General features: G+C 34.4%; 1 protein-coding gene across 1 annotated transcript in view; it reads right to left on the bottom strand.

The window, feature by feature from the left end:
* Positions 1 to 25,091, bottom strand: part of HMCN1 (hemicentin 1) — a 526,219-nt gene that overhangs the window by 272,112 nt on the left and 229,016 nt on the right. The window contains exons 10-11 of the mRNA XM_044672125.1: positions 24,135 to 24,256; positions 18,883 to 19,158 (exon numbers count right to left, since the gene is read on the bottom strand). Of these exons, the coding sequence (XP_044528060.1) occupies positions 18,883 to 19,158; positions 24,135 to 24,256 (398 nt within the window). The remainder of the gene's footprint in view (positions 1 to 18,882; positions 19,159 to 24,134; positions 24,257 to 25,091) is intronic.

Genomic DNA, 25,091 nt, shown 5'->3' with positions numbered 1-25,091 from the left:
AGCTACCCCTATATTACTTTTTTTAAAAAATCAGTATAAAGTACAGTATATTATTTCTTACTTATAGCAATCCATCCTCAATTACTGTCCTGAAACTCAAACATATCCCTTAAATACAGTATACTTACACATATACATCAAACACCATTTCATTGTTACTGGAAAGGGTAAAAAATGTAACAAAGATATAAACAACAAAGAAGTAATGAGAATTCTGACATTCTTTGGTTTTGAGGTTGACACATCTCATGGAAAGATAAATAATATGGAAATTTCAAGATTTAAAAAAATTTGTTGAATGTTCCAGGCTTAATTGACAGTCACCTGAAGAGAAATTTCTAGCCCCAAAGTGGCAAATACATAGGTCACATGTAGCCCACAGCTCTCAAGTGACTGAGCCAGGTGAAAATGTAATTGAGAAAAATTTAACAAAATAAAAAAGATAATAAAACATAGATCATGTTAATACATTATTATGTGGTTTTCTATGTCAATATGCAGTCCACAAGGAACTTGATTTATGGTTTACTAGCTCCTGTTTCTATATGAATTTGACAGTGCTGGTCTAGACGAACATCATTAACAAGTTTTGAAAAAAGAATAATAAAAATATTTGAGCCTTCAATTAAAATGATTAGAGCCAGGTTAATTTATCTTAAGAATATATAGACAGTTCAAAATTAGGAAGGCAATTAGCATAGTAAATAATTAATATAAGTTTATCATGATTACGAGAAATTTTAGGATGTTGTAGATTCAGTACTAGACTTGGGAAATTGAGAAAATCGAGATTCGAGTTCTCATTTTCTTATAGCAATATACATCTTTATACATATACATCCTTGGATGTGACCCGAGGCAAATCACTAAACTATCTCAGTACTTTAGGTGGTCCTCTAAGAGTATATGTTGCAAAGGGCATAGAGAGAAATTCCTCACTGGAGTCTTCTTTCACTGATGAAATCAGAGGTCCCTCCCGCTAATCACAAAATATGATTATATAAATAGAAAATGAAAAATATTTGATAAATACAGGAATCATGTATACTAAAAAGAAAAAAAGTTTGAAAATTATGGGAATTAAAGGATCTGTTCTGAATAAGAAAAAAACACATTTGAAACCAAAGGCTAATATAATTTATGGAAGAGAAATAAGTACTAAACACTTTCCCTGTAAGAAAGGAGTGATTAAAAATACTCATTATCACTATTATTACTTGATTCATTTTTGACCAATACTGGCTGAGTGACCCAAGAAAAATTGATTAATATCTCTGCTCCAAGCATTTACATATACTTTTACACATACTTTGTTGTATATTTTTTGGTGTGTATTAGTAGTGTTTCCTTATCTAGATTTTTCTTACAATGAATGATCAAGTTTTTAGGCATGTTACTAAAAGAAAAAAAACATTATAAATTTTGCCACAGAAGAGGTATAATTATCCTTTTTGTCATATATATTACAGGTAAATTAGAAAAATCCTAGAAAAATGATATTTTTTAAAACTGAGGCAAAAATAAACCACAAAAGTTGTCAGTATCTATGTACATTACTAAAAACAAAAAAAACAGAAAGAAGTAGAAAATAAATTACCACTTAAAAGAACAACAAAAAGAATTATCATTGAAATTAACCTATTCCAAGATAATACAGGAGTTAAGTGCAACTATAAAATAATTTTTATAGAAAAAAAGACAAATAATTAAAGAGATTATTGGATTATAGGATTTGGAATCAGAAGACTTGAGTCTGAATTCTAGCTCTGCTATTTTATGTGATTTGGGGCAAAAGACTCTTTACCCCTCTGTGTTGCCACTTCTTTATATGTAAGATAAGGAAGTTAGACTCAATGACAACTGAATTTTTTTCAGTTTTCAATTGATGGTCTTGGCTACTGCAACCAACAAACTACTAACACATTAAATAGAAATTCACTTCATCACAATCGCTTTTTTTGAACTCTTGTTTTCGGGGTATTTGTTTATTTTGTGTAGTTTTTTTTGTAAGTTTGATATTTCCTGTATTTACCAATAAAATTCATAATCACATAGCAAGTTATAATGGCATTTCAAGTATTCTAGATTATTCACTCAGAGTAAACATTTCTTTGCTTTGCCCTATGACTCAGTTCCACATAAGGAGCTCATAATGAAAAAAATTAAAATCCTTCCAATGGAACTGATATGTCAAAAGGAGTAAGTGCGGATATTGTGGTCCATAATTACTGCCATCACAATACAACACGAATATCTCTCTTTCAAGATTTCCAACATCCTTGTACAATTTCTATAACATTTAATGATGCCTGTTTCAAATAACTGCTCAGATTTGCAAAGAATTTTTCCTTCAGTGAAGTAAACATACACTAAGCCTTCCTCATTTCTCCTCACATATCAGCCCATTTCAGCTCCACACTCCCCTTGTACAAGCATTTTCAAATCTAGCGTGACATTATATTACATGAACAATGAATTACACTACTTTAGTATGTTTCACACATTTTCGGCAAATATCACTAGCATGATGTAATTTCTAAACTGTCAGGATGAACTAGTTTAAAAAATCTTTTGGGAGAAAATCCCATATATCTAAAACTGTCCACATTGTAGATCCTAAGTTTTTCCATGTGAATTTGTTTTTAGTATTAATGGAAATAATCTAACAAAGGTTAGAGATGGGGAAAAAACCCTAATGATTTGGCAGAATCTCAAAGCTGCTACTTTAATAGAAATGACATTAAAATTGGCACCCCAAACTAAAAGATTTGGCAATCATACTCTTTCTTATAGCCTGCTGTTTATATGTTGAGGTATAATCTACCAAACCCTGTTTCTATTTTTAAAAAATCAATACTTATGAAGTACTTACTTATGCCCCAAACTGAAGAAGCATAAGATTTGGTCATTTTCCTAAAGGACCTTATTATTAGACAGAGAAACAAAACTAGTATAAATAAAAAAGTAAATAATACAGAGGCAACTGGCAACTCAGAGGATAGAGGGCCAGGTCTAGAGTCAAGAGGATCTGGGTTCAAATCTGGTCTCAGACACTCTGAAGCTTTGTGACCCTGGGCAATTCACTTAAAACCAATTGCCTAATCCTTACCACTCTTCTGCCTTGGAATTGATACTTGAATTGAGTCTAAGATAGAAGGGAATGTTTTTTTTTTTTTAAGTATACAATACAGAGTGAGATATATTTTTGCAAAATTATGTAGTATAAATAAATATTACTTTGGTATTTTGCAAGAATCTAGAACAAAGACTAAAGAGAGCTAATGAATCTTTCTGAGGGAAACAGAACTTGAACAAACCCAGAATCCATCATCTGATCATTGATCAGAGAAAGGCACACAGCACTACTCTTCGAGCTATAAACTAATTGAATCATTCTAGTAACAATTTGGAGCTATGCAAGAAAAGTGACTAAACATCACATTCTAATCTAGCGGTCTCATAACTGGTCAGAAACTTCAAGAAGCTCAAATAACCAAATATCCAATAGGTAATGTAATGAAATAGTATTGTATTGTAAGATATAAGAAACACGAGGAATTCAGAGAAACATGAGATGACTAGTACGTGCAGATGCAAAATGAAATAAGCAAAATAAAAAGGATAACATATCCAAGGACTGCAATGATATAATTGAAAAGACATGTATATAGAAAACTAAACTGAGTAACTGGAAAACCAATAATGGGACCAAGGGAAAACAGATAATGAAACAAATACCCGAATACCAAAAGAGAAGTAGAATCATTACCAGGTATGGTACCTGTATAAGGCATTTTTACTTAACTGTTGTTCTTTGTTATAAGGATCAATTTTGAAAGGGGGTCACAGAAATAATTGCAATGCAAAATCAAAAGATATCAATAAAACCTTTATTTTTTTTTAAATAATGTATTGGATTGGGGTCACTCCGGAATAAGGGAGTTGTTACTTCCAAAGTACCTTATATAATAAAGATGACAGTGGTAATAGTGAGAAAGGGGAAGACCCAAGGGAGAATATATATATATATATATATATATGTGCATATATATGCATATATACATATAATGATAGTTTTCCAGATGGGCATATTTATAATCCATCATATATATATATATATACATACATATATATATATTACAGAAATATTTCATCATCACCATTAAATATCGATTGAAAACCTACTATCATCTCAGCTATGTCCTGGATATACATAAATATGACTTGGTTTCTACCCTTCAATAGATTTGGAGATATAGAATATGGTGGGACAGCTAAGTGGTGCAGTAGATAGGGTGCTGGGAAGACTTTCCTCCTGAGTTTAAGTCTGACACTTACAAGAGTGACCTTATGCAAGTAACTTCATCCTTTTTGCCTCAGTTTCCTCATCTGTAAAATAAGCTGAAGAAGGAATTGGCAAACCTCTCCAGAATCTGTGCTAAGAAAATCCCATATGGGGTCAGAAAAAATGAGGCACAACTCTACAACAACAACAATACAGATCATGGAGTAAAAATGAGAATACATTGCATTTAGTATTAAAAAAAAATGTTAAATGAGAGCTAAAAGAATCCAGGAAGTTAGGTGCAGCAGATGGAGTGCTAGAATTAGAGTCTGGAAGATCTCAGATTAGACATCTACTCAGATATTTATTATTATCTGACATTGGATGTCATTTAATCTCTCTGATCAAACTTAAAATTCCTTGATGGAAATAGGAGATAATGACCCCTGTAACTAATATTGACAAAATGGAGATGTTCGAAGGCTCAAACAAGATAATGCATTTGAGCATTTTGGAATTTTAAGGTGCTATATAAATGCTAATTATTTTTCAGAAAAGTAAGAATCCCTGGAAAACTCTTTATTTGTGGAGTAGGTAATAAGATTTGAGATGGATTTTGAAGGCAGACTGTTTGCCACTGAGAATGATCAATGATTTAGATTCCTTAGTCATTCTCTGGTTTTTCTTATGCTCGTCAATTTGGTAAATTTGCTGGGTCAGTGGATAGAATGACAAATTTGGATTCAGGGAAATTTGTGAGTTCAAATCCTGCTTCAGACATATTATGTTGATTGCTTAAGAAGGTCAAAAGTTCTCAGTCTCAGTTTCCTCATCTATAAAATGAAAATAAGAAAAGAAAGAAAGGAAAAAATAGGTAAGAAAATGAGAAAAATAAGAAGATGGTTGTGAGGACCAAATGAGATAATATATGTACTTCGTAAAACTGAAGGCACTCTATAAATGTTGGCTGCTACTATTACAACTTATTATTGCTAACATGAAGACAACCAAGATAAGTAGAAGTTTATAAAGCAAATTGGTCAATTTTCTGAAATGAAAATTATCAGTTAAGAGGTAGCAACTTTCGACAGAAATAAAGATACACAGAATATTATTGCTCTTTGTCACGGCTTATGTGAAAATAGTCCTAAGGAGATCTTGATTCTATTGGGCTATTTAGTTTACTTTCTAATTCATAGAGGAAGGATGACTTAGCAGCTTATGCAAAAATATTAGTAACAATGTTTAAAAATAACAAATTAAAAATAACAAATATCCTATGAGCTACTTCTTGGTTCCTTAGCATTTTTTATAAATACTTGCATTCCAGCAATAAAATCTAAGTAAATACTCTCAAATTTATTTGTAAAAAACCATACACATATAAACGTTATACCTCTGACATTTCTGAAAACCTAAGAAAAGTGATTCAAAATGATTTCCAAATTTCTTCTATTTGTAGGGAGAAAAATAAAACAAAATAACAACAAAAAACAAACTCTTGTTTCTCCTAAAGAAGGCTTAAATAGAGAAATATATGCTGCCCAATGAGGAAGTTGGAAAAGACTGATTATTGAGCTTGTAAGCCTTTCTAATTTCTCTTAAATCAAATAGGACTCCTTAACAGTCTGTTTCAGGATCTCTGACCCATCCTCCAATCATCTGCATTTCCTGTGTAAGAAGTTAACTTCAAAAAGTAATGTAATGACTATCATTGAGCCCACTGAGAATTGTAATTAGCAGCTGTGTAGCATTGTAACAGATGTTCACCTACTGATTTAGCTCATTCACTTTAAAACACATTGACATTAGTCTCAAATAAAGAATTTAACTTCCTTTTATTTCCTGTTCTGCATAGGAAGATAAGAGAGACTCCTGTTAGTCATGGTAATAACTTTTGAATTAAAACTCTGGGCAAAAGGAGAGACAAACTTAACAATTGATTTATCAAAAGGCTAACTTAAAATGCACCAACATGCTCCAAAAACTCTTTCTCAACTTTCATTTCTTCTTTGCTGAACCCTAAGGGAAATAGAAAAATGAAATATTTTAGCATTTCAAACTGTGTGCTAATGTAACCCCAGCTAGTCTGGGTAAGCAGATTGTATTATTAGGATTTCTCTAACCTTCTGCCTTATGACCTTAGGATGTGAACATTTTTCTCCTGTAGGTTTAACTTATAACTTCTAGAGCTCAATCAAGCTAGCTCCCTTGTTGATATAGTGGAGAAAGATGAGGACACAGTAGAAAGAAACTGGGAGAGAGACAGAGATACAAAGAAACAGATGGAGATAGAAATAAACAGCTAATGACAAGGTAGGGAGCAAAGAAAGACAATATTGAAGGAGGTGTAGGAGAAATAAGGGACACAGAGAGGGACAGACAGACAGAAAGAGAAACAGAAAGATATGAAGACAGACAATATTGAAGGAGATGTAGGGGAAAGAAGAGACACAGAGACAGAGAGGGGCAGACAGACAGAAAGAGGATCAGAGAGACAGACAGAGACAGAAAGATACAGAGACGGAGACAGTGACAGAGACAGGCTGTTAATGAGCTGATCTGAATTGGGAGTTTTTTCCTCCAGTTTTTCCATTTACCAATGGGATAATACTACACTCCAGTCCAGATTCCTATCCCTGTTGAGTTCTCTTAGATCCCAGTTTTCAAGGCAAAAGTCACTATCTGTGAACTGAATCCAGGCAGATCAGGAGCCCAGGAAACCCTTTTAACACTGACTGAAAGTTGTAGAAAAGGTACATCTCTACACTAATCGCAAGAGTCTTGCAATATTACTTTGAAACTAAATGAAATAACGTGTATCTGCAAACATTAAAGTACTATAGAAATGTTATTTCCAAGTAGAAAGAAAGGTCTGGTAGATGTCTGTCTCCCGCATGCCTTCCAAGCCAAGAACTACCATATGGAAAATTCAGGAGGGATGGAGGCAGGGGTATATGGAAACGAACTCCATCTTCAACAGGCAGGAAAGGGATGATTGTTAAATTTTCAGTGTGAGCATTTACGGCTCATAAATAAATAAATGCTGCCAATCATGGGTTCATTTTTTGATTGTTGAAATGAGAAAATGATGAAGAAAATGTTACTAATTCAGATTAAATTTAAAATGGGTGGAGAGAAGAACTTTATCTAATGTACAGATATTTCACTGTCAGCACTGCTCAGAAACTGAATAATCTCAACGTATTAATAAAAATTAGCATCTTTTCCTGAAAAGTTAGGGGGCCTCTCTACTTCACTGTATTTCTTCATATATCGCTCTTCATAGTTTAGTATCTATGATTTTGGTTGTGAAAAAGAATTCAGTATTAAGAGCAAGGAAAGGGGCAAATGGCTTATCCTTTAACTAGTGTTCTAGGATGAATTGATATTTCCTACATCAGGGAGGTTATCTATCCAGTTTTTCATCAGCATCTTGCACTTAAATATTCACCTCTGAAGCCAAACACATTGGCAATCAATAATATCTCAGGGCAGATAAATAGCTCAGTGGATGGAGAGCAAGAACTAGAGATGAGAGGTCCTGGATTCAAACCTAGCCACAGACACTTCCTATTGTGTGACAACGGGCAAATCACTTAATCCCCATTGCCTAGAAGAGGGGTTGGCAACCTTTTTGGCTGTGAGAGCCATAAACGCCACATTTTTTTAAAATGTAATTTTGTGAGAAATGTATAGTGGTCACAGTGCGCGCTCCTATAACAGTGCCTGAAAAAAAATTGACTTTATGGCTGCTGCAGAAAGAGCCATATCTGGCCCTTGAAAGAGCCAGACATGGCTCAAGAGCCTTATGTTGCCAACCCCTGGCCTAGACCTTACTACTCTTCTGCCTTGGGACCAATACTAAACATTGATTCTAAAATGGAAGTTAAGGGTTTAAAAAAATAAATTCTCTGTGAAACATTTCCCCCATTCCCTTTCCTTCCTTCTTATAGTTTCCATTTGAATCACACTGCTGTTCTAACATTCTTTATTTTATAGTCATTCTGATAGGGTTGCATATGCTGAAGCAGGATGCTTCTGCCTTTTCCTCCTCTATCATCCACTTCTAAGTTGCTTTTGATTTAACTCAATATCCGATTCAGTTGAAAGGTTCTCACATTTTTTGAACTATAATTGAATCACAGTATACTTTTCAGAAGTTGGAAAAGAGACCCTGTAACTAAGGGGAAAAATAATAATTACATAGAAAACAAAAGATTTATGTTCCTGTGTGATACTGATATTCAGACCAGAAAGGATCCCTCAATATTCCATTCTCTGGGATCTTCCTCAAGAGACCTCTCTGATCATCCCTGGTTATAAAGTCACCATGAACATTAAAATGGTGACAATAGGCTAGAATCTGAAGGAAACATGTCTGGTTCTAAAAGAAATCAAGAATTGGGGAAAATACACCTTTATTAATGGCACAGTATTTTTTTCACTCTTTCATATTATTGATACTCATTAAAATTATATGCAACAGTAAGATTCTGGTAAGTGCAAAAGGACTTGGTGAAAAGCTTGTCAGGAGGTAAAAATGCTAGACTTGGATGATTCTGAGTGCTTACATTAATTGTCTACGTTCATTTGAAAATGGTTGTTTCCATAGACTGAATTACACTGTTCCTCTATTAAGGAGCAGTATAAATTCTGTTAGTTTGGGTATAGAATGCTCATAACTGTTTGTTATTTAGCTTTTTTTCAGCCATCTAGGACTCTGTGATCCCATTTGGGATTTTTTTGACAGAGATACTGAAGTGGTTTGCCATTTCCTTTTCCAGCTTATTTTACAGATGAGGAAACTGAGGCAAAAGGGGTAAATTACTTGTCTAGGGTAGCACAGCAATAAGTGTCTGAGGCCAGATCTGAACTCAGAAAAATGATTCTTCCTGACTTCAGTCCCAAACCCCTATTCATTGTACTGCTAATCTGTCTTCTATTACAGCAACATAAATATGCAAAATAGCATTTAGTTGAATGATAATAAGAACAAGATTTCTGAAACACTGGCTCCCTAGAAATAATCTTTCCAAGCTGAACTTCCTTAAAAATTGGAAGTCCTACTTCATATCTAATCTAACTCTCACAAGCTATTCTTAAACATATTTCCTCATGTGCTATCTTTGGTGGAGATGGAAAACAGCTGCTCTCCAGTCTCATAATAATAACCCTCCATTACTTGAAGCCTTTATTAGGTCATCCCACATACTATCCTTATACAAACTAAATAATCCTAATTCTTTAACCTTTCCTTACGGGTCTTATTTTACAACTATTAATAATCTTTCCTGTTCTCCACTGAACTTAAGAGGGAAATCATTCTTACCACCTACCATTAAATTGTTATAACATCTGTCAAACACATAGATTACTGGGATGAAAGGTCCATATAAATGCCAAACACAGTATTATTTTATACATTTTATTATGTGGTACTTGGAATGCATTACCAAAAAAAAAAAAAAAGATTACTTTGGTCCACTTTAACCAATGGACTATATTAAACAAATAAGGCAAGTGGATATTAAAATTTCACCTCATTGTTTAAATATGTAAATCCTATTTAACAGGCCTGTCATTTTATCTCAGCTTCGAAAAAGTCTGGTTTTTTTTGTTTGTTTGTTTGTTTATAAGAGGAAAAAACTATTATAAGTTCACAAATCTACTAATTTTATTAAAGCCATGGGAAGCATTGTGATATAATGAAACCAGGCTTGGAATGAGAAAGACCTAGATTAAAGTTCAACCTCTCCCCACATTGTATAATCATGGACCAATTAGATAATTTCATGAAATGTTCTAAGCAAATCTCTGAGACTACAGAGAGGAGACGAGTTGCTGACCTACATCAGTGGAAGAGAGACGTAGAGTTCTCTCTAAACTGATGAAAACTGATGGTACTTTCCTCACAATTTTGTAAGGATCAAAAAAAAATAATTGTGGAAAAATGGCTTTGTATAGTATACCTTAAACCAGGGAAGCTAGGTGGCACAGTAAATAGAATGTTAGGTCTTGAGTCAGAAATATTCTTCCTGAGTTCAAGTCCATCGTGTTACCCTTAGCAAGTCACTGGACTCTGTTTGCCTCAGTTTCCTCAGCTGTAAAATTTGCTAAAGAAGGAAGTGGCAAACCTATAATGGTTTATATACTATATATTTGTATATAGTATATACATTATATACTATAGTATATACATTATGTACTATAATGTATCTTGGTCAAGAAAACCCCCAATGGGGCAAAGGACATGACTAAACTGATTGATACTCAAAAATTATACCTTAGAGCAGTATATGAACAACTATCATTGTTGTTGTTGCTATTGTTATAAGCTGACAATCTTTTAAACGCTAGTTATCATATAGTGGGTAGCATGCAGGATTTAGAATAAGGATAGATGTAAAACTAATCCCACCTTTGATAGTCACTAGCTGTGTGACCATGGGGCATTTATTATCTCTTAACCTTAATTTCTTCATCTTCAAATGGCAAAATAGAATAAAGTCTACAATGTGTAGCTATTATGAGATTTACATATTGCTGTATTCAATTCTCTGAAAACATTAAGGCACCATAAAAATGTCAGAAAAAACAAACCCAGTGCACAACCCCAGTTCTCCAAAACCCAATTTGGTATCACTAGCTTGGCTCAACCAAACTTGAACTAAATATCTTTCTTCCTAAATGTTCCTTTCCGCTAAACTTTCCTATTTCTGGTGGAAGGAAAACTGCTATCTTCCCTGGGGCTGAAGTCTGAAACATCAGAGTAATATTTTAATCTTCTCTGTTCTTCATCTCAACACATCTAATCAGTTGGTTCTGCTCATTTCACTCTTCATAATTTCATATAAATATTTCCATTTTTTAAATAAATTTTCTCATCAATTCTTATAATAGTGTAGTCATATGCTACAACTTGTTTAGCCACCTCCCAATTGATAAGCATCAGCTCAATTTCCATTTCTTTACCACCGCAAAGAAAAGCATTAAAATTCTTTTGTCTTCAGGTGTCCATTTCAATGCTCTATCCACTGGACCAGGTAGATGACCTTTGATATCTTGACCAGCTTTAAATCTTTTATGCTATGTTCCTTAGCCTCAGTAAATTATTCTTTTTTGATATCTAGCTAACTTTTTAAACCAACTCCTGTGATATTCAGACTCATTGAAAGCTGCTTTAGAGAATGAACTCTTGAAAACCAAAATCTATTTAAAGAAGGCATGCTTTTCACTCCTTTCTTCATGGTAGAATAGAACATTTATTATTATCATCAAAATTCCTATAAATAAGTGCTGAAACAAACTACCAAAAATGATATTATTTATATTTTGCTCACTAGTTTCTTAGGTCACTAATGGTATAAATCTGCCCAGAGACATTCTTTTTGGTGATCTGTCTTGCTTTCAGTCAGTTTGGAGAGAAACATTTGATGAAGAAATGTTTTCAAAGCCAACGGGAAGATATGTTCCAGAATTTATGGCCCTATTTAGTAGAAAATGAGAGACTACAGCTAATTTGTGGCCACCCAAATGTATTATTTTATGGTTGAGCATACAATATTGCAAAGTTACAGATGTTTGATGAAATAAACTGCTGTACTTGGGGTCAAATGGTATACCATCTATGCTTTCTTTGGTCTTAACTCATGAAGATATTAATATAACTAATGAAAAGTTTGATAACCTATATGATGCCATCATAAAATTTGTCTCTATGAAATAAGCTGGCCACTGGAAAATTGTTTTTAAAAAGCAGAAAGAAGAATCTTTTTAGGGAAAAACTGAAGGACGTGATACTTCCATACCCCTCATACATGCTTTAGGTATAGTTTTGACTGCAGGTAGTAGGTATGGATTAGATGAGCTCTGAGGTTTCTTACATCCTTAAGCCATACATTTGGTTTTTTTGTTGTTGTTTTTGTTTTTTTTAAACCCTTAACTTCTATGTATTGGCTCCTAGGTGGAAGAGTGGTAAGGGTGGGCAATGGGGAGTCAAGTGACTTGCCCAGGGTCACACAGCTGGGAAGTGGCTGAGGCCGGATTTGAACCTAGGACCTCCTGTCTCTAGGCCTGGCTCTCACTCCACTGAGCTACCCAGCTGCCCCCATACCTTTTTTTTTGAAAGGGTTTTGGTTCTTGCCACTTCAAACATTAAAACTGAGGTTCCATATGCTTCATATGTGTTTTCCAAAATCACTTCACCTAGTTGTACATAATAGACACACCCTCTTTGCTTATCTTAAAATGGGTTTCCATGAACTCTGAAAGTTAGTATCCAAATGAAATATCTTTTGGCTATAAATATTCTTTGTTGTTGAAAATAAAAAGAATAAATGAGAAAACAAATCATTATGATCTCATTGTCTAAGAAAATAATTAAATAAATTAACATTACAGTGGAACTTAATGAATATGAGATCTTTGTGAGAATTTTAGTTAAATGATCATTTACCAAATATTTTGCCTTGAAAATAGATTCTTATCATGTGGCTTTTAAAATATATTCTTATCTTGCTCATATCTACCAATTCCTTCACTTTTTAATAGTTAATAATACCTTATATACTGCCTACTATGTGCCAGGCACTATGTTAAGCACTTTAAAATTATTTTGTCATTTGATCCTCACAACCACCTTGTGAGGTAGGTGCTTTTATTATCCCCATTTTATACATTAGACAAACAGAAGGTAAGTGACTTGCTCGGGATTGCACAGCTAGTTATTGATTAATAGGGATGACTATTTCCTTTTTTTTTGTCTTTATATTCCTAATATTTATCACAACAGCCTGAATATTATGAACACTCAATAAATGCTTGTTGATTGATTTTTATCTCTACATTATTTTTAAAAGTTTATTTATTTGTTTTAATATTAAAGTTCCAAGGTAGCTACCGCCTTCACGTCCTTTCCCTATCCCCTCCCCATATTATGCAATAGATCACTTGACAAAAATAAACATATAAAACTATATCTTACCTTTTCTATTTATCAGTTCTTTCTATGGAATTAGTCATATAAAAGTTATTATTCAAAAATATTTCTGTTGTATATAATATTCTCTTAGTTATACTCATTTTGCTCTTCATAATTTCACATAGATCTTTCTAATATTTTTAAAATTGTAAATCATAGGCCATAGCAATTAACAAATGGTCAAAGAAATGGACGGACAATTCTCAGATAAAGAAATTAAAACTATCTTTAGTTATGGAAAAATAATCCAAAGCACTATTAATTAGAGAAAATCCAATTAAAACAACTCTGAGCTACTACCTCACACCTATCAGATTAGCTAATATGAAAAAAAAAAGCAAAATGATCAATTCTGGAGGAAATGTGGAAAAATTGGACTCTAATACATTGTTGGTGGAGTTGTGAACTGACATATTGGAGAGCAATTTGGAACCATACCCAAAGCACATAAAACTGTACATGGCCATTGACCCAATACCACTACTATGTCTAAATCCTAAAGAGACCAAAGACAGGGGAAAAGGTACCACTGGTACAAAATTATTTACAGCAGCCCTTTTTGTGGTGGCAAAGAACTGGAAACTGAAGGGGATGTTCATCAGTTGGGGAATGGCTGAATAAGTTGTGGTATATGATTTGGAATGGAATACTATATGTCATCAGAAATGATGAACACAATTATCACAAAAAAGATTTTCGTAAAATGATGTAAATTGAAGTAAGCAGAACTAGCAGAGCATTGTACAAAGCCATAGCAATAAAGTATGTTCAGCTATAAATGATTTAACTATTATTAGCAAGTAAGGATCCAGGACAAGTCCAAAGGACTCATGATGAAAAAGGCTATCCAGTGCCACAGAAGGAACTGATGGGGTCTGAATGTGGATTGGAGCATACCAGTCTTCCCTTTATTTCTTCCATTAATTTTTCTCCAGTATAAATGACATGAGTCTTCTTTTTTTTTTTTAAACCCTTGTACTTCAGTGTATTGTCTCATAGGTGGAAGATTGGTAAGGGTGGGCAATGGGGGTCAAGTGACTTGCCCAGGGTCACACAGCTGGGAAGTGGCTGAGGCCGGGTTTGAACCTAGGACCTCCTGTCTCTAGGCCTGACTCTCACTCCACTGAGCTACCCAGCTGCCCTTTTTTTTCTTTTTTTCTTTCTTTTTTTTTTAAACCCTTGTATGTCTTCTTTCACAACATGATGAACTTGGAAATATGTTTGTATGATAAAACACGATCTACCCTTATCATATTACCTGCTGTCTCATGGAGTGGGTAGAGGTGGGAGGGAAGAAGAGAACATGGATTACAAAATGTCAGAAAACCATTATTGAAAATGATATCAGCATATATTTTGGAAAAAACTAAAATTTCTTTAAAAGTTGAAAAGAACCAAAAAAAAATTATATGCTACACTTTGTTTAGCCATTTCCCAAACTTTTGATTTCCAGTTCTTTGCCAGCACCAAGAGTGCTGCTTTGAATATTTTAGGACGTATAGGTTCTTTTCCTTTTACCTTAATCAACTTAGGGAACAAACCTGATAGTAGTATTGCTGGGTAATACAATCTTAATTATGAGTTTCCCTCTTTTTTTCCAAAGAGTTAAGATAACTATTCAGAAGAGGAAGATTTACATAGTGTCAATTTTACCATTTACATAGTGTCAAATTTACCAATTTACCAAAGCAGGAGTTACTATTACTATTATAATCTTTGGGAAGATTGTCTACACTATATGCACAACACTACTACATAATAAAAGATTTCTCCATATCGAATGCCCCACTCATTTACAAAGTTTCTTACTGTACTTGCAAATGAATATTGATAAGAATCATTCTAGAACTTTGTTGCTGCTAGTTAAAACTTTTTGCAACCTTTCACTCTTCTTGTGTCCAGGTATGTTGCAAATTCTTAAATTTCACCTTATAAACATGAATATTCTTACAGATGCAACCCAGATGATTTTCTATCAGATGAAACAGAAATAAACTCAGATACTAAACTTCAATTTCTAGAATATTTCAGCTTTTATGATACCTTTTCTCCTCCCCTACTCCCCTTAAGCTATTTATTATTCCCAAGATGTATCAGAATGTTGCTTCTAGCTGGTGATTTTGAGGTTGGAAAATAAAGATGGTTGTCATGGCAAGCCTCATTTCTCCACTAAGAAGAAATGGAGAAACTACATCTATTAATAGCATGTTATCACATGAATATGTGAAGTATTGCTTCTAGTCTAATGGGTAAGATATTCTACAAATGACTATGTACAAAATTTATACACACATTTATGAAGTTTGTACATTGTTGTTGTTTTTTTAACATCATCTCCTCCATTGGTATGTAAGATCCTTGAAAGAAGAGACAAACTTTTTGCCTTTTTAGTATCCAGTACTTAGCAAAATGTTTGGCAAATTTTTTGTTGTTCAGGCAATTTTCAGTTGTGTCTCCCTCTTCATGACCTCATGTGATATTTTCTTGGCAAAGATACTAGAGTGGTTTTCCATTTTCTTCTCCAGCTCATTTTACACATGAGGAACTGAGACAGACAAGGTTAAGTGACTTGCTGAGGGTCACATAACTAGTAAGTATCTGAGGACAGATTTGAACTCAGGAAGATGAGTCTTCCTGACATTGGGCCCAGTACTTTATCCACTGCACCACCAGCTACTCCTTTTTTGGACATATATTTGGGACTTTAATAAAAGCATGCTCATTTGTTGACATGAGAAATTAAGGCAGAGAGAGATTAAAAGACTTGCCCTTCAAGTTCACAGAGATGACAGGAAGCATAGTCAACATTTGAAACTGGGTGCTTCGACTACAAAATGTGGCACTCTCCATTCTTATGCCTCTCAAATGGAAAATGAGTTGAGAAAATGAAGAAAGAACGGAGAGGAGGAGCATCCCTTCTTATTTTTTAAAGGGAAAAATGAGGTAACAAGAGACTGAATAGTTTTCTAAAGTCTCCCCTATGAAGACAGAAGCACAGTCAGAAAAAGAATAAAGGAATTCTTTTACTCTGCAATTTAATCTGAAAATATTTACTAAATTTTTGGAGTTGCACAGACTTTTAAAGCTAGAAGGAATATAAAGGACATCTGGTGAAACAAGTTACTATAGAACTTGGTCCAGATCATCCAGGCAATGGAAATGCAATGACTTAGTTCAAGATCAATGTTGTCCCAGTTATTTCAGATTAATGACCAGAAGTCATACCTACAGACCTGAGACTCTCACTTCATCACCAACAAAACAACAAGAATCAAATGTCTTCTTTTAACAAAGGATTTTAATCTCACAATGGTTTCATTTTATTCCCTTAAAGAAAAAGATCCTTCATATATAATGGTCATTCACTCAGGTTATTTTGTCAATCTTACCATCTGTGATTGTGATCTCGGGCAAACTTTAAAATTATTTGTAAAAGTTTATTAAATAGAGCCATTTCCAACTTCTTTTTGTATTCAGTCTCTTACAGAAGGGATTTTAAATAAAATATTCTGCTGAGACAGCAGTGGAACCACAATTTAACTATTAAAATCAAGCCAACAGTAATTTGCTTATTGCTTTAAGCTTCCCAGCTGCTCTATAGACATTTGGAAGAAAAATATAAACCTAATGAAAGAGAAGCTCTCAGGCTGTTTCTCATCTTCAACTGATGACCTTGAACATAACATTTTTAATAGCTCTAAGACATACTGCTGATGCCCTTGTATACAAAGCTTGCTGTCAGCACATTCTAAAGAAGCTAAGTTGAAGATTTAAGATTGGATGGCTATTAATTAATTCTTCACTGGGTTCTCATTTCCATAAAAGACAAATAAGTTACTGGAAGCAGCTCTACACACATGTAGACATATCATTTCTAGGTTGCAGAATATCAAGAATTTGGAGGGAGGGAAATTAATTTGGAAACCAAGAAGTAAGGGATAGGGGCAGCTATGAAATTCAGTGGATTCAAAGTCAGGCCCAGAGATGGGAGGTCCTGGGTTAAAATCTGGCCTCAGACACTTCCTAGCTGTGTCACCCTGGGTAAGTCACTTAACTCTCATTGCCTAGCCATAATTGTTCTTCTGCCTTGGAACCAATACACAGTACTTATTTGAAGACTTAGAAGGTAAGGGTTTAAAAAAAGTAGTAAGGGACAAAAGCAAAATGTGTTTTAGAACAGATTGATCCAACAGTCAAAATAATTTCAACTCTTAATCAACTTTATATTGATATTTTGGAAGGAAGAAGTCTAAAAAATTACAGAGAATGGAAAATATCAAACCACCTTGTAGATGACTTTTGCTTATACTCTGATAGCCTAGGTAAATGTGGGAGATTATTTTTGGGAAGCAGCTACTAAAACCAATGTTATTTAATTCACATATAGTTATAAAACATATAACACCACAATTTCACAATAATGAAAATTAGAAGTAATACAAAAGGCACTAGAGAATACACAGTAGATGTAAGTTTGTTATAAAATATTACTAGGAAAAACCTGAGAAGTACCAGAAATACATTATCAAATACACAAAGAACAAATGATAACACAAATATCACATTCCATTCCATGCAATGATTCCAACTGCCCAAAATGGTGATCTTTTTGACATCTGTCTTGCCACTGTGCCCTCAAGATGACCAGTTCAGAGAACATGCCCCGAGGCATTTATTGCCCTTATTTTTGGAATATCCAACCTAGAGATTAGCTATCTTTAATTAGTGAGGTATGAGCTGACATAGCACACTATATGTAACCAGCCACAAACCACCAGATCATGTGTGTGTGTGTGTGTGTGTGTGTGTATTCTCCCTTTCCCCTTCCATTATTTTTCTCTGGAAACTATATTCCCACTATACTACTAATTGATCCTACCACTATGCCACTGCTTCTGGAAAAGTTGTACATCAATCAACTCCCTTATATATCCATTCACCCTCCTTGTGACTTCCCAGACCAAAACAACCTTTCCTGACCACCATTCTGCCATATTCTCATCTCCCACTATTAAACTATAAAGTTTTTGACAGCAAGGAGTGTCTCACTGTGGGATTCACAGTATGTGTCCCATACCAAGCACTCATTAATACTCATCATTCTTTCATGATCAGTAAAAAGTTGGAATGTGACAGTGATACCCTTAAGTTGTTGAGTCAGGGAATAAGAGTTTTTTAAACACCTATTGTGTTCTGTGTATTAAAATGCCTCCAAAGTGTTGGGTATGTTCTTCATGGAAGGAAAGGTGGAATGGAAAAAATAAAAGCCATGGAAGAAAAGTGAATAAGACAAGAAGTTATGGATGAGTTGAGATCTATACCAATGAAGGCAGTATCTGAACTGATGTGGTCATAAGTCCATGATATGAACATAGGCAAGAGAATCTAGATATTTCAAGTGGCTATTTTTTAGGTATAATTTTGATGTCAGTAAAATTTAGTCATTTACTTAGAAAACTAGAGCCCAGTAAAGATTGAAAAAAAAATAGTATTCTTCCATTTGTATTTGTAATTTTTTTTAAAAAATCTAGGGATTGCTGGGGAAACAAAAGTTTGATTAATTATGACATCCAAAGAAGAAAAAAACACAATTCAAAAACTTCCAGTACAGTACCTTGCACAGAGAGGAAAACTGAAGCAACCATGGATCCTCCTTCATTAGAAACAACACAATTATATTCTCCAGCATCAGTGAATTTTACACTGTTTATCTCCAAAGAGAGGTTGGTCAGAGTCCTGACTCGTGCTGGATCTGCCAGTCTGACATCTCTACCATTTCTCTGCCAAGTAAGGTTGTATGGCACTGCACTTATGGCAACGCATGTCAAGATTGCTTGTTCTCCAGGAGTAACAGTTACATTATTAGGCACTTGAATGACAGGAGGAGGCTCTGTAGGGAATCAAAAGGCACAAGTCAGGAACCCAAGAATGATTTTCATTAATTTAGATTTGAAATTGGGATTTTCAAGTTGAAACTATTCATATTTACTGTACAAAAAGTACACAGATACGTGATACACTGGAGAGTACAAAGGAAGACATAATCTTTGCTCTTTGGGGCTGCAGAAAACAGTTACATAGATGGAATAGATGGATAGATAGGTATAGAAACAGTTGAGAGATAGATGGATAGATAAATAAGTGATAGATTAAAATGGATAGATGGTAGCTGCATAGGTAATTGGATAGATAGATGAATGATCAAGAGAGTGATGATACATTTATTTGGGAAAGGGAAACAAATCTGGGAATTCGTTGGTGGAGAGAGTTCCCGTTAAGGAATGTCCATCACCACTGTGGATGCAAACTCAAGTCTGAGAGTTGCTTAAGGTAATACAAGGTTGTGTGACTTCTCATAGTCAGTCCATGTCAGAGGTAGAACTTGAGTTAAGATCTTCCTGAATCAGAGGGCAGATTTCTAACCACCATACCATGATGCCTCTCTAATAAATTATTTATAAACTTATCATGAGTATAGAATGATTATATTACCACAAATGAATAAAAAGGAAGCTGTTGAGTTCTCATGTAGAGCATACACAATGAGGAGAAATGGAGTAAAGGCATGAGCACAGAAGGTTTGAAATGTTCAGAGAAGGGTTTTAGCTAAAAAAATTTTTGAGCTGTATTTAGAAGGGAGTGACATACAGGAATATATTTTTAATTTCTCAAACATTTAATGAATTTCCGCTATTAAGTTCTAAGGACTTTTCTATTAAAAAAATAAAAATAATTTTAAGTCTTTACTTTCAAAGGGTTTACAACCCAGCTGCACAGAGAAAACACAGGTACACGATAAACAGAAAAAATTATTGTTCTAGTGGCAGAGAAAAATAGGGAGGGCATTTCAGTTTAAAGGAAGAGGGAAGGTGGGAAGTTTATGGGATAAAGGGAAGTTTAAGTTGGAAGGAACTTCAGAGGCCATATAAAATTAGGGAGGTGCAGGCTGATCTGGAAAAAAGAACAACAAAAAAATTGGACAGGGAGTAAGAAGGCTCTGCCATGAACTAGGTACTCTTTATCTTTCTGAGTTTGAATTTTTTTCAAGAGAATAAATGAAGGGGTTGAACTATGTAATATATAATGCTCATGTCAGATTTATCTTTTTCTTTCAATTCTAAACTGGTTGCCCCGTACCATATATATTTGGAGTCCATAATCTTTCCATTCATATCCAATCCAAAATTTTTGGGGAGGAGGGAGGTGGGTATAAAAATTTCTGATAAAACCTTTTAATGACAATGGTTCTGATCTAAACTCAAATTTGACATTCAAGAGTTGTTAAGGTTTTTGCCTTCCTCAGGTCTTATAAGAACACAGAATCATAGCTAGAAAAGACTTCAGGGTCCATCATATTCAATCACTTTATTTGTTTGATTAGAAAATTGAGGATTATGGAGCCTTAATGGTATGTCCAATATTAAACAGGTAGTTAGTGTAAGAGATCACATTTGAACCAAAGGCACTTGATTCCAGACTAAGTGGAATCTCTCTCCCTCCTTTCTTTATATGCACTCAATAGATAAATCTAATACTCTAATATTATTGCAGTTTTATCTCTCATTTAAATCTCATGATAATCTTTCAGAGGTAAAATATACCATCCACTATAGACCTTGTTTGGGTTCTTATAAGCTATGCCAGTAGAGTACCAGTTATAGCAGGATCTATCTAGATGGGAGAGTTGCAAGTACAGGCCAGGAAATGTGTCACTAATTGGCAGGTAGGTGGTGTATTGGATACATGACATATATAAAAGGGTCACATCCTAAGCAATTTGGAAGAACATGGTAGAAATTACCTTTTAGTCCTATGGACAAAGGGCATCTCAGAAGATAACATGGACAAATTTTACTATATAAGATTTACAATTTCTTGCACAAATTAAACCAATGCAATTAAAATGAAAAAAGATATGGTAAGCCTGGGAAAATATTTGCAAAAAATTTCCATGATAAAGTTTCCATTCATAATATGCTACAGGAAGGAACTGTTTTAAATCTATGAGAAAAGAGACATTTATTCTCCAGTAGATGAATGGTCAATGGATTTGAATAAGCAAATTTCAAAGAAAAATTCAAGATAGCAACAATACAAACAATACTCCAAATCACTAATAAATTCACATTAAATACAATATTAGGTTCCAATCCATATCCACTAACATAGCAAAGATGATGAAAAACTGGAGAGATGTGTTTTGTCAAATGTATGAAATAGTTATGGAAAGAAAATTGGACTTAGAACCAAATAGTCTGGTTTCGAATTCTAGTTTTGTCACTTAATACTCTATGATGTTGGACAAGATAGTTAATCTCTTCAGCCCTCAATTTCCTTGCAAATGGGGTTGAATAAGAAAATGTGAGAGATCTTTCAGTTCAAAATCTATGATCCTCTGATCTTGATATTCTTTTTCTTTTAATTCCACAAGTATAAATTAATAACATTCATTCAGAAACTGGTAGAAACTGCAAAAAGAATTTAGGATTGATGAAAAGGAAACACTTTCTAACAATTAGAGCCATCCCCAAATAAATTGTCTTGTTTTGGGGTGAAGTGAAATTTCCTTTCTTGGAAGCCTTCAAGAAAAGGCTGGAAGACCTCTTCTGTATATAGCAAAGAGCAATTCCTGCATATATACATATATATGTATATATATATATGAGTTAGATGAGATAGCTTTAGAGGTTTTCTTTCAACTCTGAGATCATCAATACACACACATATATGCATACATACATGCACAGAGACATGATTTTAATGAGTCCATAACTTTGGCAGAAAATGAAATATATAAAATTGTTTTTAGTCTAGCTCTGGTTCTAATACACACACACACACACACACACATACACACACACACACACACACACACACGCATGCACATACACATACCCAAAATATGTCTGTATAACTCATATACAAAAGTCTGTAACACAAAGAGTCATGGTTTGACAAGGTCAGTTTATAAGTCTTCCTGGCAATGACTGTCTTCTCATTTAGACAATATGTCTGAATCCACTCCTCCCTTAAACTACTTCACTGTTATCCACTTAAATTAATATTGCTGGGAAGGAAAAAACAAGAGCTCAAGTGTTTGTTTTCTGAGAAGTGGAAGAATGTTGACACCATTCCAATTCCTTCCATAATTACAGCAGTTGAAAAAATGTGTAGTTCATGACGTATGTCAACTCGTTAAAATGGAAATTCTTTAGAAGACAAACCATATTTTTCTAAGAGCAAGACACTACAAGTAGTTTTGTTTGTAGAACAAGCAATATGCGTTCTTTACTTACATGCTCCCGTGTTACATTTCAAACCTGATTTATTAATAATAAAAATAACAACTCAGATTTAAAAGCATGACAATGCATGTCTAAAGAACCTTTTGTCTTAAATTGTTTCAAAAATGTGTGTGTGTGTGTCTCTGTGTGTGTTTGTCTATGTGTGTGTGTGTGTGTGTGTGTGTGTGTGTGTGTGTGTGTGTAAGTGTATACAAAGCAGAAGCAGGGAATACAGAAGTGAAATAGAAATGCCACTATGACAAAGCCAGTATATGGTTACTATTAATTGCCAGCATGGGAAAACAGTATGCTATGACACATGGTAAGAATTAATTGTGTTACAACTAAGATTTAGGAATATGTCTAGTTCTAGACAGGCTGAATGTCTTAAATTCTAGTCTGCATTTCCAGTGGCAGCCTGGATTCCAGCTCAGAAGTTAAGAATTTTGAAGGAAAGGAATAGTTAAGCAGTATGTAGCAAAAAAATAAAAACAACAAAAAAACAGAAAATAATTTTTGTTGTTGTTAATCTTTTGCTTATCCTGCATTCTACTGCATTAAGATGTAGTGAAGATTTCCCTTTATTTCTTAATGTCCTTTGTGAAATGTCTTATATTTTTCAGAGAAAAAACACTATGTGAGTTTCAAATAATGATAAATCGTCTATGCTTGTCTATTTCTAGTAACAATGTAAGATTCCTTTCAGTTGATTTCTAAAGCTGAATTTCCAAGTGTCCCTAAATCTTGGTGCAATTTTGAAATTTAATACCTTCAGAAATATAAATATTACAAAATTCACAAAGTACAATATTAGATTAATTATTTCAATTTTTAAAATAATGATTTTGTAAATAATTGAAATTCAACACAATCACTATTTTGTGCTAAATGTTGTTCTAGCAGACTTTTTTGATTTTGTAAAAACTTTCATAAGCTACTATTCAGTGACTGATAGAATTTAATGTATGGTCCTATCCCTGAGATTATTCAAAGAACAAAGCCATTATGCAATAATAATACTTTTTAAATGTCCCCATAAGAAAAAAAGTCTAATTGAGATACCAAGCAGGAGACTTTGACTGATATCTTCCCAGCTAGACAGTATCATCCAGAGAATGTCAGGCAGTACATGAAATTATAAGTTTATTGTTCCAAATGCACAAAGCAAAATAAATGTAAATAAATTAAATAAAATTTCAAAAGATGTTTTGGTAATTTTGTAGGATTTATAATTCTGACATAATTGGTTTCAAACTGAACCAAGATTTTTGGGAAATCTTGATTGAGTATATGTGTGTGCATGTATGTATGTGTATGTATGCACATGTGTCTACTGTATATATGTGTATGCATATGTATATACACATATATCTTCATGATTTGAAATCAATATTTTTCAAAACACAATAGGCCCCATCCAATAAGCAGTTTTATTCTCTCAAAGAAACAAGGTTGTTTCTATGACTGAAAACTACCTGAGTCCTATGACAATGAATATTATAACAAATAAGCCCATATTCTTTAATCAGACAATGCAGAAAACAGCTTGTTTTCTGGTGCAGAAGAATTAAATGATATTCACCTGAAACATCAAAAAAGGTCTCTGCTCGACCAGTCCCAGCAGTGCTAGTAGCTTCACATTCATAGTAGCCTTCATCTGACAGAGTGACTTTTTCAATGTCCCAATTCACACTTCCTGATTCTCTGAAAAAAAGAGAAAAATTTTTCCACAACTATTAAAAAAAAGGAGAGACGCTTCCGGGTTAAGATGGCGGCAGAGTAAGAAGCAGCTCTTAACCTCTCCTGACCAAAACACACAAAACTCCTCAAGGGGACATAAAAACAAGTCCAGACGAACGGAGGAATCCCACAACAGGGCACAGCGTGGAAGGTACGTGGAATCGAGACATTTCCAGGCTAAAAAGGGCTCTCACTCACTCAATCGCGAGCTGAGCAACCGCCCCACCCCCACCCCCTCCACACTCACCTATAGCTCAAAACCCAGCTAAAAAGAAATAGAGCAAGTTTGGGGCACCCATCGCGTCATCGGCAGCTCCAGGACCTGTTCCTGAGAGCAGCAAGACTTAGGACCCCATTAAGTCAAGAACGCACGCGAAATGTGAGCGCGCGCGCCGGAGCAGGACGCTGGGCGCAGAGTGCCGGCTGAGAAGGGGCGTGGGTGCCGGCTGAGCAGAGGCTTGAGTGGAGGCAGACACCGCCAGGAACTAAAGCCTAAGTGGGGAACCAGTGCAGACGGGTATACGACTGTGGAAGTAGCTCCCTGAGACTTGTAAAGAAACCTCCAGCAGAGGATCAAGAAAGGGAATCCACCAGGGGGCTTGACCTTGGAAAAAACTAGAACTCAGGAGCCAATAGATCTCAGACAGACACTGAGCGCAAGGATAAACCTGAGAAGCTGCTGGGCTAATGATGGCTAATCAGTTACAGGAAATTCAGAAGAGAAAGAATAATAACAAAAAAAAGAAGTCTCTAACACTCGACAGCTTTTACACAGAGAAAATCCAGACAACCGAGCAAA

This window comes from Gracilinanus agilis, chromosome 4 (assembly GCF_016433145.1).
Source record: "Gracilinanus agilis isolate LMUSP501 chromosome 4, AgileGrace, whole genome shotgun sequence".
NCBI classification, from domain to species: domain Eukaryota; kingdom Metazoa; phylum Chordata; class Mammalia; order Didelphimorphia; family Didelphidae; genus Gracilinanus; species Gracilinanus agilis.
Note: the sequence above shows the minus strand (reverse complement) of the source record. Positions and strands in the feature narration are given on the sequence as shown.